The 17,750-nt window shown below is 48.6% G+C and overlaps 1 protein-coding gene across 1 annotated transcript in view; it reads right to left on the minus strand.

Moving 5' to 3' along the window:
• Positions 1-2,398: 2,398 nt before the first annotated feature.
• The window catches only part of Igf2bp2 (insulin-like growth factor 2 mRNA binding protein 2), a 104,291-nt gene continuing 88,939 nt past the window's right edge, over positions 2,399-17,750 (minus strand). The window contains exons 11-16 of the mRNA NM_183029.2: positions 13,697-13,765; positions 11,533-11,649; positions 8,483-8,557; positions 6,972-7,103; positions 5,250-5,363; positions 2,399-4,275 (exon numbers count right to left, since the gene is read on the minus strand). Coding sequence (NP_898850.2) covers positions 4,183-4,275; positions 5,250-5,363; positions 6,972-7,103; positions 8,483-8,557; positions 11,533-11,649; positions 13,697-13,765 — 600 coding nt within the window. The 3' untranslated portion in view covers positions 2,399-4,182. The remainder of the gene's footprint in view (positions 4,276-5,249; positions 5,364-6,971; positions 7,104-8,482; positions 8,558-11,532; positions 11,650-13,696; positions 13,766-17,750) is intronic.

Genomic DNA, 17,750 nt, shown 5'->3' on the forward strand with positions numbered 1-17,750 from the left:
CGGTTAAGAGCACCAACAGCTCTTCCAAAGGTTCTGAGTTCAAATCCCAGCAACCACATGGTGGCTCACAACCATCTGTAATGAGGTCTGATTCCCTCTTCTGGGATGTCTGAGGACAGCTACAGTGTACTTGCATGTAATAAATAAATCTTAAAAAAAAAAAAAAAAAAAGCTGGGCGGTGGTGGCGCGCACCTTTAATCCCAGCACTTGGGAGACAGAGACAGAGGCAGGTGGATTCCTGAGTTCGAGGCCAGCCTGGTCTACAAAGTGAGTGCCAGGACAGCCAGGGCTACACAGAGAAACCCTGTCTCAAAAAGCCAAAAAATAAATAAAATCAATCAATCAATCAATCAATCAATCAATCAGGGCCCAGAGATCCATGAGCTGGAACAGACCTGAAAATTCCCCTCCCTGAGGCCTAGCTTTCATGGTATCAGAAGCCTACGTGCAAGCTTCTTAGGCAGGGAGGCAACCAACAGTCCCACCCCGCTAGAACACCTATGAGCATCAGTGACCAGCAGGGCAAAGCCCTATGATACAGTCAGTAGTGGCACACATACCTTGGTGGTAACCAATAGGTTACTCAGGCAGATTTCTGAGTTCAAGGCAACAGAGTGAGTTCCAGGACAGCCAGGGCTACACAGAGAAACCCTGTCTCGAAAACCAAACCAAACCAAACAACCTCAGCTGTATTCAGTGTATTTTAATTAAAAAAAAAAAAACTTATCTTTTATTTGTGAGTATATGCCTCCTTAGGAAGCCAGAAGTGGTTGTCAAATTTTCTGGAGCTAGAGTTACAGGCAGTTTGGAACTAGCCCTTGTGGTTACTGAGAACCAAACCTAGATCCTCTGAAAGAGCAGTGCTTTAATCAGAGCCATCCTCCAGCCTCATGTACACTTCAGTTGATGGACATCTATGGTGCTTCTATTTCTTATTCCTGTGAATAGAAGCAGTGAACGTGGATGCATTGCTATACACTGTCCTCTAGGCACAACCTAACCATCGCAACCAGGAGCACCCAGTGCTGGGGCTGCCTGCACCAGGCATGCATAAGTCTGGCCGTGTCACATCCTGGGAGGGATGGACTCATGGGACTCCCCCCCCCCCCCCACACACACACCCTGCTCAGCAACTGGCTACTGATAAACTCCCGGGGAGGAGGAGTCACCGTCTTTAGTTGTATATCTATAGTTGAGCCACCAGGCTACAATAGATACCCCCCTAAAGCCATGGCAACACAAACAACGTGAATAGATGAGAAATAGTTTTGTAGGGAAGCTGTAGAGTGGACGGGGCGGGGTGGGGGGTGGGGGTGGGGAGAAGCAAGAAGGGATAGAGGGGAGAGTAATCAGTGTGCACTGAACTATTAAGGAACTTAGTAATTTGTAAAAACCTCTATGACCACTTTCAAAATTTGATTTCCTTCTGGAACTGAGCAGAATAAAGACACCTGAAACAGAACTGATTTTGCTTCTTAATTTTTGCTTTATAATATTTTTTTGGGGGGGGGAACCATAGCTCATTATAAATATTATCAGAAAAAATTCAGAATCTACAGCTTAACTCTTTACTTTTTACTTTACCTTTCAGAAGTGAGTTAACCCTTGACCTACAGATACAGGGGATCGATGGTTTTATTTTTCAATTTGAGGTAAGAGTCTCACTAGATGACCCAGGCAGGTCTAGGCCTCAATAATGGTGGCTTAAGAGAATATTCTCTCTAGGACCAGTCTGCCCCTCGGCAGTCCAACACTGAGTAGCTTCATGCTGTCAAGTGTTGTCCTTTGACACCTGTCACTACCAGGCACAGAGGTGAACTCCGTTCCCTTGGGAGGCTGAGCCCAGATAGCTGACTTTCCAGGCACATTCACTACCACATCAGCTAGGACTGTATACTAGGATCTTATAAAACAAAACAAGCAAAGCAAATCCCACTTTCTTCTAGTTTGTGTTCCTGCTGGCTATGCAGGAACAGAGTGAGTTCTGGGACAGCCAGGGCTATACAGAGAAACCCTGTCATAGAAACAAACAAAAACAAAAAAAAAAAAAAAATGGAAACAACCAAGCAAACAAACTAACAGTAGCAAAATTAGTTATGATGTAGCAACAAAGTGGTTTTATGAAGAACCATTCTAAAGGACCACAGCGTTAGTTGGGAAGGCTGAGACCCACTGAGCCTGAGGCTTCGCCTGCCATGCAGTCTGCCCTCTAGTTGGCACCTCAACCGCCCACAGGGCTGGAACCCAGCCACGTTTCAGGTGAGGCTGCTTGGGCGGCCTACAGCCAGGTAGCCAAGGAGCTGTCCAGTCCAATTGTCCACCTGCTATTCCCCCAAACCTCCAGCTGACATTCTGGGAGACCCAACACTCAGAAAATAAGACACCAAGACACCAAGATCTTGTTAGCTTGGATATATTTTTTTCCTTTTTTTTTTTTTTTTTTTTTTTTTTTTTTTTTTTTTGTCACAGAACACTGCTTGCAGTAGAGGAAACCGGCATCGCAGTCTGGTAGTGTCATGGTTTCTTCACATAACCAGGATGTGGTCATCCTTCAGCGCAAAAGCCCTCACGGCACGTACCCTATTGAAATTCAGGACGGCTCCAATATTCTCTGTTTTTCTTTGTCACTTTTTAAAAAATAAACATTTTTAGGTTTGTCCACAAGAAGGCCACGTAGGCTCTTGGCTAGCGGAAGACAGAAGAGCTGCGGCACACCTGGGCTGCCGCCTGCTTGGGGCTGGCAGCTCATCTTTTTTTTTTTTCAACTCATTTTTATTAAAAAAATAAAAAATGCTCCAACTATCAGTTTTACAAAATCTCTAAGGGAAACACAAGAGCAAGGTGCTGAGGTAAAAAACACCTGAGGTAGCTTTTATTTGTGTGTTTTTCTCATTTAAAAAAAATCTGTAAATTTAACGCCCTGGGCCAACAACCTCGTATAAATTGCTATTTTCCTGCACTTTAAATTTTTAAAGAAAGAAAGAATTTCACTAAATGTTGATGGCTTGTATACCAAGATGGAGAGAGAGTCCATTCTTTCTTTGTGGGATTTTTCTTTGTTTGGCTGGCTGGTTTATTTGCTGGGATCCTGCTTTCCTCTTCCGAATGCTAGGACAAGTACCGCCGACTCTTGTTCGCTTGAGTAACCGAGTGTAAGCTGAGGCTGGTCTGTGTGGTTCGCATTTGTTCCTTGTGTGTGGTATGATATTCAGAGCACTGCTTTGCCTGGGGGGAGGGGAGGGGTGCATAGATACGGGGAGCAGAAAAAGAACGAAGGGACTCAAAAGAATTTTGGGTAAAGAAGACAGAGGAAGGTTAGGAGGGAGATAAGGAGAGAGACAGAACTATATAGCAGTATGCAAAAAACAAAAACAAAACAAACCAAAAATCATCAGTTTAAAAACCTGTGAAACTGAGCAATGGGTGTGTGGGAGAAACAGGTGACCAGGGCCTAGGGCCCCTCCTCAGGGACGGTATCCCTTCTGTTGACAGACACAGGTGACCCACAACTGCCATTAAGTGTCCTTGACAAGATTTCCCTCCAAGTGAATTTTTTGTGTGGGTGGCTCAAAGTTCCTTTCTATACCAGTGGACCTCACCCAATACTTTATTCTTGGAAGTCTAGAAAAGCCTGCTTTCTCTTCAAAAAGAAAACAAAATTAATCACTGAGTAAAAATTGTTGTTAGTGGAGTTATTTGATATATTATTTCTAAAATATATTAACGCTGCAGGCACCCTGTGTAACCCACAGGCCACATTTCTTAACATCCTTCCCCTTCTGATATGTACATACATGTACAGAGACAACTTTCCACAACAAAGAAACGGCTAGGAATTTTGCTTTGCTTTGAGCATGTTCACCTATGTTAGTTCAACCGAAAGGGATAGCGTCCTGGGAACTGAGGAGAATCTGAGTTGGATGGGCAGTGGATGGCTGTTATGCCTGCAGAAGCCAGGGGAAGCTGGGGGCAGGCCAAGCGGTGTTTCTGGACAACCTGGCCTTCCCTGTGCCCTCCTGGATCCCAGGATGTGTAGAGGTCTGCAGGCCCTGGCTGCTCTGCAGACTGCGCACTCCTCGGGATGCTCTTTGGTTTGCTCCCGATCTGCTGGCTGTTTGGTCTCATCTGTCAGGTGTTGGGAGGGCTACATTCATCGGTTGCTTGCTGGTGCTGTGGGAGCCTCACTTGCTGCGCTGTGGGGCGACTCCCTGAGGGTATCTCTGCTCCTGCTGCTTCACCTGCTGTACAATTTCCCTGATCTTGCGTTGTGCAGTCTGCAGTGAGAGAGTGAGTGAGTGTGAGAGAGGGGAGGGGAGGGCACAGGGAAGAAACAATCCCAGTTCTGAGGGCCCGGAGGAAACCGAGGGTCTAGGGCTTGGGCAAGGAAAAGTTGGATACTCAGGCCAATTTCACCTCCCCCAGGCCTGGCAGTCAAGGGCAGAATTCCTCTCCACCTCACCGCAAGCCTGCAGGGTACAAGGCAGGGGCTCGCAGGAGGGAGGGGGAGGAACTAGCAGCCTAGAGTTCACAGTAAGCAGACCGACCAGGAAGCAGTAGCAGGGGTCAGCGATGGGGGTAAGAGACCGAAGGCCCTGCCTCTCACAGCTGAGCTCTGCTATGTTCCTACTCGCCTTTCCAAAGCACTAGAAACATCAGGGAAGGAGGGAGAGACGAGAGCCCAGGCACAGCCTGAACACCTGGAGCTTGACTGTGAGCTCCAGCTGCCCACAGGCTGAACTGCGAGACTGACCCAGGCAACAACTGCAGGGGTTAGGTCAGCAAGCAGTTGGCAAGTTGCCTACAAGCATGAGAAGAGCTCTTCGAGGGTCACAGTTGCTTGGTTCCAAAACCCACTCGCAAACCCATCAAGACACTTGCAGTGCTGGCCTCTCTGGCAAAGGCACACAGTGACATGGGTGTTCTAGTGAGGCAGGGAAGAGAGCAACAAAAAACTAGGGGCCCTTCCTGAGTGTTAACCTTCCACAGTGAAACCTGGCATCTGGCTGCTCTGCCGGGGGGCTTGCCTGACAGACACGTGGCTCTCAGAGGAAGCCCGGGATGGCTAGGGATGCTACACTCCCAACCTAAGCATGCCAAGGGCACTGCACCAACAGTTTCCTGTCCCTGAGGTCAGGGGGCTGGGAGGGGTTCCACACTGTGTGTGGTGGCCACGCGACACAAATACAAACTCTGAGCTAGTGGGAAGAGCTGGGCAGGAGGCAGGGCCTCCCAGAATGAATAGTAGTACCTGGCTAGCAAAAAAATGCCCGATAATTCTGACGATCACTTCCTCATTCTCGTCTGGCGTTTGGTCACGAGGCACGATAACTTCTGCACTTGTCAAGTTCTGCAGCTCGTTCACCTGAGAAGGCAGAGAAGGCAGTGAGCCAGGCGAGCCCCCATCCCAAAGCTAATTCTTGGGCAGTGGAGGGAGGGGCTACGGATACAGGGGGAGGGGCTTAGTCTAGGGGAGTAAAGGAGGCAGGAGGCTCAATCCTCTTTTCCTTTGTCCTGCTAGGCCAGGTGTGGGTTTGGGCTCATTAAGGCTGACTGACAGAAAATTGGGGTGTAGCCCTGACTCCATGGGCCACTTTTTTTTTTTGGTTTTTCGAGACAGGGTTTCTCTGTATAGCCCTGGCTGTCCTGGAACTCACTTTGTAGACCAGGCTGGCCTCGAACTCAACCTGCCTCTGCCTCCCAAGTGCTGGGATTAAAGGCATGCACCACCACTGCCCAGCTTCCATGGGCCATTTCTAAGCCAAATGCTCTAATTCTGTAGACACTCATGGGGACCCCAGTGACAGCCCACGTTAGAAGCCTGCTTCCTGGCTGTTAGCCATGAGCAGTCTGTTGTCTGACAGAGCATAAACCACCAACTTCCTCCTCCCTCCTTTTCCCGTCCCCCTCCCTTTCTTTTGAGAGAAGGCTGGCCTTGAACTTGCTACACGGGGGAGGATGGCCATCCACTTCTGACCCTCCATTCTCCATTTCCAGAGGGCTGGGATTACAAACACACAGAGGTCCTGTCTGTCCCTGATCCTTGTCATGATGGGGACAGCCAAGCACAGCTGGGGATGTAGAGAATCCAGTGACTGGTTCTAACAGAGGCTCAGGCTTCAACTCCTCCGGCACTCGGTTGTGTGTACTCTGGATTTGGATTGTACCTGTAGATCCAGAGACTGCCTGCAGTCCAGGCTGACTGTATTCTTTTGCATGTGACTCACTACACCTGGAATCTGAGCTCCCTGGGGCACTGCAGTTCCTATCACCCAACAATGTTACTTCACCATCATGCACCAAGCTCTACAAGTACTTGTCCAGTCACCCATTCGCCTAATGAGAAAGCCATCTTCCAGAACACACTCGCACCCAACAGATACCCTATTCATGTCTGGGATTAAAATGTTTCTCTGAGGGTCTGGCGCCCATTCTATCACTGAATTATACCTCCATTTTCGGAATTCAGGTGACGTGTTACCTACACCTTCTTCAGACCAAAAACATAAATTACTTTACAAGTAAATTTTTCTCACCCTTTGTTGAGCCAACTCCCCTATAGCAGACATCCAGACTTTTGAAAGAACCAGAGAATTGCTTATGGTAGGGAGGGGGGGGGTCATTGAAACTGCCATCAAGAGAGACCATAGGCTAGAGCTGCAGTCTCTGGACTTGGAAACCAGGTAGAGTGGTGTCAAGTGGCCAGCAGATACTTTGGGTTCTGCTGTGTGTATGTAGGTGTGAAAGGGAGGATGTATATAAGTGTGCGTGTATATAAGTGAGACCTCAGTGCCAGAGCAGTGCTGATGACCTTCTGTCCATGGAATCTCACACTTCACTGTGAGCATGGGTCAGGAGAACCCAGGCCTGTCAGCCTAAGGCCCTCCCTCACATGTGAGAGTGAGCAGAAGAGGCAGCGAGGATCTGAGAGAAATCAGGCACAGCCAGGGCAGGGAATCAGGAGCCAACTTACGGTTTTCCCGCCCTTGCCAATCACCCGGCCAGCGGTCGACGAGGGGACTCGGATGTGGGCCTCCAGCTTCACTTCTTCTTTGGGATTAAAGAAGTTTTCTTCCTTCAGTTTCCCAAAGATCCGTCCCTGAGCCTGAGAACAAGATCCGTTGCTGAGAAGAAGCCGGTGACTGGGCTAGCCACCAAAGAGGGCTGCGCCACTTTGCCAGTGCAAGGGGGCGCTGGGAGACTCCGTGATGGATGCCGTCCTCCCTCCGAGCACACCTGCCCAGGTTCCCGCAGAGCCAGGGGCGCCATACATTGCCTCACTCTGCAACCTGCACAGGGCTGCTAGCTTCGTGGCTGTGGTTGCCTCCTCTAGGGAACATTTGTGTCCAGGTTGGGCCAACTGGCGAGCCACCACAACTACATTCTTATTTCCATATTCCCAGTGCCTATAAGTATTTGTTTTGTTGCATTGGTTTAAGATTTTCATAACTCCCTCTCCACTGCGCGCTTAGTTCTCCAGTTACTGAAGGCCGTGAGCGCGGTGGTGACAGATGTAGTGAGTCTGAACCTGGCACGGTGGCACTAGGAATCAAACTCACGGTCCTGCATGTGCTAGTAAAGAGATCATTTTGGCATGTACATTGGCAGCAGTCAGTGCTGGGGGACCATTGCTCTCTGTAATACTCTGGCTCTATCCCATTACCCATCAGTAGTACCAGCTACCGATACCTGAGAATCCCAGGATCTCAGGAGGCTGAGGGAAATAATTTCAAGGTCAAAAATAAAATAAAATAAAGCAAGGCCAACCTGAGCAACCTAGTGGGACCCTGTATTAAACTTAAAAAAAAAAAAAAAACCCTGGAAGCGGGCTAAGAGTATGGCTCAGTGGTCAAGAGCTTGCTACCCCCTATGTATGAGGCCCTAAGACTGCCTCTGCACCCCCAACCACCACCACAGCAGTCAGGAGCTGGTCCCACCCCTTCCTGCTCCCATTCCTCAGCGACCTCCAGTTCCCCTTCTTTTTCTACAGGTTGCTGCAGACACTTCATGTCCGTGGAAGCACGACCTACATACTCTTAGGTGTCTAGGTCCATCCCTAGGCATGCACTGACACTTCATTCTTTCATGGCAAAATAATATTCTTTCACATAGTACTCCACATTTGTTTGTCTGTGACATATTAATAGACATTTCTGACTTCTTGAAATTCAAGTTTTAATCTCCCAGAGGAAGGGACTCTCCCCCATGTTGCTAGAATCCCCTTAGGAGCTGTCAGAACTTCTACTACATAAGGCTTCTTTTCCGCATGCATGCTAATGCCCCTCAGCTGGAAAAGCCAAAGATGCCCAACAGAATGGGTACTGACTGACGACCCACCTTTCTGAGGAGAGAAGGCAGAGCACAGAGAAATGCGCAACCAGGCCGGAGTCTGACACCCACAAGCAGCAGGAGAAATGAATACACCTCTGAGCTGTCTGCCCTGGACCCAGAGCCTGCAGGGCTCACATGGTCCTTGGCACTGACCTTAAACTGGGCTTCAGGAGGACCAGTGATGATGACCATCCTCTCACTGACATCTGGACCTTCTGCTGGAGCAATCTGCGGTCAAAGGAAAGAGGAATGTGCGGATGCCCAGAGCCCTGCGCACACCAATTGGTGAGGAAGCTTCTGCCTTCAAGCCCCATGCCCTGTCTGACGTTGTGCTGCCTCAGCCCTGGTCTTAGGGAAGTCATGGCCTTAATTCTCAGTATCAAGTCTGAGCCATTGGCTGCCCAGAGCAGGTCCGAGCAGGTCAGTAGTTACTGCCTCTCCCTGCATCCAAGTCCTAGCAGATACAGGTTCTGGCAACCCCCAGGGCCTAGAGGGAAGGAAGGGTTAGTCGGCAGCATTGTCCAGTCCCTATGTAGCTGCAGGAAAGGTCACCCTGGCTCTAACTCACAGCACACATGAGCCAGCTGTAAAGATTAGGAAGGCAGAGCAGGTATGTCTGTCAGTAAAAGAGGCTGCCTTGGTTCCAGCCACAGCTCTGCAAACCTTTCTCCTTATGCACTTCCTTCCCCATTGGGAAGATGGAGCCAGCAAGCTTTTTAATCCTGTGAGAATACAAAGACCTCACCAATAGTTTGATTAAAGGTATCTGGTGGTTTGAATAAGAATGGGCCCAGAAGTTCATACATTTGAATGCTTAGGGAGTGGCATTAGTTTAGAAGGATTAGCAGGTGTGGCTTTGTTGGAGGAAGTGTGCCACTGAGGTGGGCTTTGGGGTTTTAGGAGCCTAGGTCAGGCCCAGTGTCTTTCCTGCTACCAATGGATCTAATGTAGACCTCCAGACCACCACATCTGGCTGTGCTACCATGTTTCTTGCCATGATGGAAATGGACTAAACCTCTGAACCTGTAAAGCCAGCCCCAGCTGAATGCTTTATGAGTTGTCATAGTGTCTCTTCAGAGCACAACACTAAGACAGAAGTTGGTACCGCGAGCGGAGTGTGGCTGAGACCGGCTGTTTGGTGGTGGAATGTGAATGTTGCTACTCTGGATTAGGAAAGGAGCTGAATGCACCTGAATGCAGGGCTTACGGGGCCATTACCAATAGGAGCATGAAGACAGCACTGAGGGCAATTTGAACTGTGGAGGCCCAGGTGAAGACATTTCAGAGGGAAGAATACAGTAAATGGCCTGGAGACCACTCCTGTGGTATTTTAGGGGGAAAAAAAAATCTATCTGAGGCTAAATTAGAGCATTTTGGATTAATGGCATTGGCAGAGATTTCAAGACAGCCTAGTACTGACTCTGTCATGTGGCCACTCTCATAAGCCAACCAAGGAAAAATATAAAATGTACAGTCTGAAGAGAATAGGAGCACCAGGAGGTGTAGTGGAGCTATGTATTTATTGTGTTCAAGGAGATAAAAGTTTAAAGAAAAGCCTTATACTAAATGGAATAAGGAAGATCGTGATCTCAGAGCAAGACCTCACCCAGCCAAGCTTCGGACTTGTGGAGAGGAATTAGACAAAGGCTTAAGCAGTGAAGAAAACCATCAAAGACAGAAAGCTGATGAAATGACTCGAGGGGCCGAGTTCCAGTTGCAGTAAGCGTGAGAACTAGGCAGCTTCAGTCACCTGGTTCTGGCTTTAGAGTCAAGAAAGGGGTTGTGGATCCCTCTGCAGCTAGGGAAAGCCACAGAGGCCAAGCCCCCGTTGGGTTCTTGTTACATTTCCACCCCCAGCACACTCTGACTTAAAAACTCTGTACAGGAAGAGGAAGAGAAGTCAACAACAGAGTTGATCTGGATCTGGTAGCTCCAGGCAGTCATTCCACCTGCTGAGGAGACCAAGAAGGTACTGTGGTCTGGTCTGCCTCAGGACCTCAGGATCCTAGTGGCCAGTGGAATTTCTGTCTAAGATTGAGGCTGACCACTTAGGTGTCTCAATGAGCCTTATTCTCTGTGTCTTGCTTTTTTCCTGTAAACTGAGGTTTGAATAAAGGAAACCCTCAAAGCCCTTCGGTCCAAGCTGTCTCACTGTAGAGTTTTGTTTTGTTTTGTGTTTAACCATCTCAGACTACAGCGTTAGGCACTAAGAAAGATCTCTGGGCACTGCAGACTATGGTCATCCTCATCCTTGCTGTCTGCATCATCTAGGCCAGGGTATTATACGTGCCAAGCCATCGGGCATAAAGCACCCCACACTCTCATCATGCCCAGCCCACCGTGGGCTAGCTAACCCCCAGTGCAAATGTGAACCCCTAACTGCAAGCACAGATGGATGCAGCTTGAGAGTACAGCAAGATGCCATCTTTCCCAGGGCCACCACTGTCCTCATAATGCACAACTCAGAATGCTTTGTTTTTGGTTTTCTTCCCTGTCACACTTGGCTGTGGGAGAAACTCCAGCTCTCAGGGGAAAAGTGTAGGCATTCTCTCTCCAAGTCATGAGACTTGGCATAACTCTGGGTTGTCTCATGGTAGCAAATTCTTTCCCGTAACAATGAAAAGCATTTCCGGAAGCGTTTCACGGGGGCTTTCGGAGTCACGGCCTCGCGCTGAGTCAGAGCAACAGCTGGGCTTGAGGCAGATCTGTGGCAAACAATCACTGACAACTGAGGGGGCAGAACATGGGCTGCAGCCACATCTGCACACATCAGTGTTGCAAACCAAGGGGAATTCCCTCTCCCAGACTTTGGCTCAGTCCTGGCCTCTTAACAGGAGACACTATCAGCTTTGTCTGCCTATGATCTTATCAGCACTTTCCAGAAAGTTCTTCAGTTTGCGTTCCCACAGTCTGTAAGTCCTTGAAGCCTGGGCTAAGGAGCATCAACATGCTGAGTGCTAGGCATAGATGCTCATTCTGCTCATGTGGGCCTTCTCTATCTTCTCGGGAAGAGGGGACAGTGCCAACCCTTGGAGGATCAGGTTTGGTCATTACTAGTTCTTTCTTCTAACTTTGGTTTGATTGAACAGGAAAGGACTAAGATGAAGAATGGGAGCTGACAGGAATGGCCATCTCTAGGTGCTGTGAGAATTCTCTAGCACTGACAGGAGGTGGCCCATGGGGACAGGCAGTAACAATCTTACCTTGATGGAGGCACCAGCAAATCGAGCGAGCTGTTTGATGTGTGCCCCCTTCTTCCCGATGATAGCACCCACAGCCTGGGTTGGGATGAAGAGACTTACAGTCTCCTGCTCTGGGTACTAGAAAAGAACACATACACAGCTATCATTCTGACCTGGCACCTCATGGCCCAGCCAAGTGCGGTTAACAGACCCAACATGGGAAGGCCTCGCAATCTGGGGAGATGGCCAAAGTGCCATGTCAGTGTGTGGCCTGGTGCTCTATAGATGAATCTGAGGAGTGATGTTGAACCTAAGCAAGATTGCATGAGCCTGCAAGGACCTCTGAGCACCCACCCACCCATGTTTGTGGGGCACATGTAGCTGGCTGTCCCTGGGTTCTCAGACACAGATTTGATATATATACTTCCTGGGCCTTCCTCCAAGAACCAAAATGGGTTATTTTGTGGTGACTCAGTGGATTAAAAAAAAAAATGTTTGTCATGTAAGCTTGATGACATGAGTTCAATCTCTGGTGGAAGGAGACAATTCCTGAACACTGTCCTGGGGCTGGAGAGATGGCTCAGAGGTTAAGAGCACCGACTGCTCTTCCAGAGGTCCTGAGTTCAATTCCCGGCAAGCACATGGCGGCTCACAACCATCTGTAATGGGATCTGATGCCCTCTTCTGGTGTGTCTGAAGAGAGCAATGGTGTACTCATATACATAAAATAAATAACTTATTCTAAAAGAAAGAGGGAGGGAGGGAGGGAGGGAGGGAGGGAGGGAGGGAGTTGTCCTGACTTGCACATGGTGCTCGCTGTATGTGCTGTGGTGGGTATGAGCTTTCACATATACAATAATATACAAAATAATAAAAAGCTATTAACCACGCCTGGTCAAAGGACAGAGGGGAAGCTGTCCAGCCCATCCTATAATGAGGAACACCACCTTACAAGGTGATTCGCCCTGCTGTGACCAGACTCCATGCTGAGTACCCAGGATGGTGGGTAAGCCACCTATTCCTGGAACCCCTGAAGAAAGTCAGAGGTTCTTAGGCCAGGCTGGCAGAGGTTGATGCTATAGGTGTCTGTGGGAATGATGTGGCTTTGCTTGCTAGACTTTGATTGAAGAACACCAGCAAAAAAAAAAAAAAAAAAAAAATGTGTGATATAGTGTATGCCTGTGTACATGTTCCTATGTGTGCATACATGTTAGAGGCCAGAGGCTGAGGCTGGTATCCTCCCTCAATCACGCTCTTTATACCTTAGTGTTACTATGAAGTACCCTACGGAACCTAGAGCTCACTGACCTAGTTAGATTACCTAGCCCGTGAGATCCAGAGATCTCTTACCACCAGTCCCTCAGTGCCAGGAGCACCTGGCACACCTGGCTTTTATGTGGGTGCTTAGAATTGAACTCCGGTCCATGCTTGTATGGTAAGCACTTTACCAACTGAGCCACATCCCCTGCCTACTGGAGGCTTTTCTTTAGCTTATTAACATTTCGTTTGTTTGTTTGTTTGTTTGTTTGTTTGTTTGTTTGAGACAGGGTTTCTCTGTATAGCCCTGGCTGTCCTGGAACTCACTTTGTAGACCAGTCTGGCCTCGAACTCAGAAATTCACCTGCCTCTGCCTCCCAAGTGCTGGGATTAAAGGCGTGTGCCACCACACCCGGCCTTAGTATGTTTTAAAAAGTGTGGTGCGTGCGTGCGTGCGCGTGTGTGTGTGTACATGAGTGCAGGTGCCTACAAAAACTGGAGACACTGGATCCCCTGAACCTGGAGTTACAGATGACTGAGTCACCTGATGTGGGATCTGGGAACTCCAGTGTTCTGGTAGAGTAATGTGCACTCTTAATGACTGAGCCACAACTCTAGGCTTCTTGTTCTTTAAGAAAGGATTTTACTCCGTATGCAGCCTGGGCTGACTTGAAACTCACTACACAGTCCAGGCTTAGCTCAAACTGTGAGCATCACCTGAGAGGCCGCAGAGGTAAGGGGGCTCCCAGGGTGGCTTGGTGCTTCCACTGTGAGCTGCATGACTCCTCGGGCAGCCTCGAGCCACAGCAGAGAACATTCACACTGTGAACATTCACAGGCCCGGTCATCAGGGGATACATGGAACTGGCCACAGAGCAGAAGGAACTGGGGAGGAATGGTGACTGGGGCAGAAATGAGGGGCACTTACGGAGTGATGATGTGGGAATGGGCCGAAATGGTGATGAGGGTACAGACTGGAGAAGTATCCGGAGTGGGTCTGCACAGTAACAAGACATTCAGTGAGTCGGAGTCCACGCAACACGTCTATGAGCCAACACCACTATCACATCTACAAACTGTACCTTGTGTTCCTACTCTCTGCTCAACTCCCTTTACCATGAGACCATGGAACCCATGGCAAGGTGCCACCTGGCTTCTAAGATGACCCCTGCCCCCTATGAATGCAGCGCACACACCCTCACTGCTCTGACCTGCTTGGGTGGAGACAGGGCTAGTGGCTCCTATTTTATAGGAAATTACAAGTTGTACATTACAAGCAACAGAGAACCCTGGAATAAAACCCAAGAGTTATTCAGAACAAGCAAATGTGATCACTGGAGACAGAACAGTTTCTATTCCAGAAGGAATAGAAACTCAGTGGAGAAACTGAAAGCAACAGTAACTGAAAGGAAGCAGACGGATAAAGGCGTTGTGTGCAGATGTGGGGAAGGGGGAAAAGGGTAGATGTAGGGTGGGGAGGAAGGCAGATGTGGGGAGAGAGAAGGGCAGATGTAGGGAGGAGAGGAGGACAGATGTGGGGAGGGAAGAGAACAGATGGGAGGAAGGAGGGCAGGTGTGGGGAGGGAGAAGTGGAGCAGGAAGGCAGATGTGGACTCACGAAGCAGAGCTAGCTATTAAGAAAATCAAAGTTGAAACAGCTGTTATTTAAATTGAATACCTACAGTATTTATAAATCTATTTATAATTTTTTATTCTCATAGTGGTCCTGTGAGACATATCTGAGTCCATATTCTTATGGGAGGGACCCTTATTGAAGTCAGCCAAACTCTGTAATTAAGTACGTTTTACATAAAGTCGAGTAAACCCTGTTCTCACTGTCACCGCCAGGGAGGCAGTGACAGGCACAAGGTACCCAGGTACACAGCCCTGCCTGACACAGGGAGGTGTGGCTGGAGCTTGAAGTCTGAGGAGAGCTGAGGGCCCTGAGCACACATGTCTGAGTGATGTGCATGTCTTCCACCATCCGCCTCTCCAGCTAGACTCGGCTCCAGATCGAGCTTCACACTATGATCCCTTAGAACAAAACCAGAGTTCTGAGCTCCCTGGATGCTTCTCAGGTTCTAGGGAGGGGCCTCTCACCTGTGGCATCCTGGCTCATGCCTTGGTTGGACTGAAAGACAGGAGAGGTGTCTCAGCCCACAAGAGGGTGCTACCGGGCCAGTGGCCTTAGGGAAGCCTCACAATTTGAAGGCACGTGGGCAAAAAGGCTCTCTCTTGGCCCTACTTCTTGGAGACTCTCTGGAAAGCACATGGATTCCAGCCCTCTCTCTGTGCATGCCTGGGGCGTGGCAGGTCAGCACAGAGGAAAGAGGACCACTGCGGCTTCTCTGCTCAAACTTCTAACCAGGGGAAATGAGGCCTCTGCCTGCCTCTGGCCCGAAGCAACTCGGCTCTCATAGCAAAAGTGGTTACTGTGAACTGTGAGTCTAACACCCATGCAAAGCCAAGAACAGATCCACGGCACAGATGGTATTCCGGGGCCTCAAAAGTCCTAACAGGAACACTGCCAAAATCAGTCCCACCATAGGACAGAAATTTTTAATGTAAAACAACAATGAGGTCAGATTCCCTTTATCCCTAAGTCGGAGCTGAATAATTGCTAGAAAGAAAGAATTCTGGATTTAACAACAGGTCATTTCCTGCAGAGGCTTAGGTCTACGCTTCGGTCCGAATCTCTAGCTCTACAAATGGGACCACTTTCCTCGGGTCTATCCCACGGGTCTATCCCACGGGGTCTATGCCTATATCTGATTGTATTTGTTATCCATTCCTCAAAAGCTGCTAAGCACCACCCCGTGGGAGACCTGAGGGAGGGACACAAGGGGATTTATGGTCTACTTGGGAGACAAAAGGAAAAAATAACTTCAGAGAAGTCTTAAGCCAGGGTGACCAAGATGGAAGAGTGGCAGCCCAGGGCCTTGTAGACCTGGCCTAGATGTAAACGTGACCTCACGTACATCTAAGAACCAAAAGGTATGAGCTATTTTCAGGAGAGTAAATTGTAAAGCCCAACCGACTCCAGTTTTGAAGAAACTCCATTTTGTGAGAGACCAGGTACTAAACTCCAATTCCAGGAAGAAAACCACAAAGTCCACTCAAGCAAACATCCCAACAGCAGGGTCAATGTACAGAGATACCTGAAGACATCCTGCAGAGAGTAGATAACCTAGCCATCCTGTTTGTCAGGTGGTTTTGTCCCTGTGTCCGGTTCCTGCAGATCTCACCAGAGATGCAGTTTTTAAAATATTAACTTGCTGACCCGAATAGAAATTCCCCAAACTTGCTGTATCCACAATAAATACCCTATACCCCTAGACGTGGGGCTCTCATTCTAACCCGCTGTGATGGGGATGGTGGGAGTTCTTGCTCACAAGCTAGTAATAATGTGTGTTTGTATCAGAATTGGTTCCTCAGTGGTCTTTGGGGTCCCTAATACTTGGGCATAACATAAATGAGTATTTATTTACAACAATGTAGGTTGTAACCAGTGTTCTGTTTCCCTTCTCCCCACACTAAGATGTGAGTTGACAGCGTCTAATAGAAAGGGATTTTCAAATTAATATTTCCTCTGGTGAACAGAAAGCAATCTACCACTGACCTAAGGAAGGCAGGATGCAATCACCTACTAAAAAGGTCAAGGCTGTCTTATATATATATGTTTGTGTGAGTGAGTGTGTGTGTGTGTGTGTGTGTGTGTGTGTGTGTGTGTATACACACAAAAGCTTTATCAGTGTATATGGGGTAGTGTTTTTACAAAGATGACAGCTAGGTGTGGCCCAGTACTGACAAGGGAGAGAGTAGGTGGTCTTTTTCATACACTGACCCATTAAAAACTCCCAGTTTGACTCTGCTGACTGGCAGACAGATATACAGCAGACACACATTTGTGAAAGTTCACAGAAGTCACCACCAGCTCGCCTACTTTCCAGGAAGAACTGCAGGCTGCAAGGTAGAGGCAAGAGATGGCCTGACACCCGAGTTAGGAGAAACCAGAGACCAGAGGTATGAACAGTGAGAAAGGAGTATCGAAGGCCGGGACCAGGTTTATGCATTATTCTCAATCGTCTCAACAGCTCTGACCTGATGACAGACTCATCCCTGGCTGAAAAGAGAGTAGGTGTCCCCTCTGGGAGCCAGGAAAAGCAAGGACTTGGGCAGTTTTCCAAGGTTAGGAAGGTTCACTGTTCTACCCCAGACTGAATGTCTCTGTGCACAGCAGCTTATCCGCGGTGGGTTCTCTTAGGACAACGGAGGGACAGGGTTTGGGGGCTGGACACTGAGAAGCAGGAACCAGAAGCAAATTGTGAAGCCGGGTCTATATCCGACTCTGCAGCCTAAGATCTTAACCCTGCCAGCTTCCTTGATCTGCACACACCAGGAGTAGTCTCAGTGAGGTGGGGCCTCAGGAGAAGGCTATCAGTAAACTCCCCTATGGGCTCGTTAACATATCCTCTCTAGTTAACTTAAATACATCAAAGTACCATTAAATTTTTTTCCAAATAGAAGTTGGCAGGCCAAGGTGTTTTATGAGTAGGATTGATCATGTCTAAAAGGAATGAAAAAAAAAATCAAATAGTAAAAGCTACCCTTTTCCAATTCATTCTTTGAGGGAAACCACAACAACAAAAGCAAGCTTTCTGTTGAGGCTGACAGAAAGTGGGAATCTGCAGTGACTGCCATGGAGACACAGTTGACTAGACTGGGTGAAGCCTAGAACCAGGCTGTGAGACAGGTGGAACTGGGCAAGGTGGCGCCCTCACCCTCGGGGAGGTGGAGGCAGGAGGATCGGCTGCTCAAAGCCATTCTCAGAGATAGCGAGAGACCAGCCTGGGCTACAAGAGACCCTGTCTCAAAGAATCAAAGCTAAAACAAAGGGCAGAGCACGATTTCAAACTGACTGATAAGCTAGCACATTACTCAATAACTGACTTTGAGAAACTGGCTATACACTTGGAAAAAAT

Source organism: Mus musculus, chromosome 16 (assembly GCF_000001635.26).
Source record: "Mus musculus strain C57BL/6J chromosome 16, GRCm38.p6 C57BL/6J".
Taxonomy (NCBI): Eukaryota; Metazoa; Chordata; class Mammalia; order Rodentia; family Muridae; genus Mus; species Mus musculus.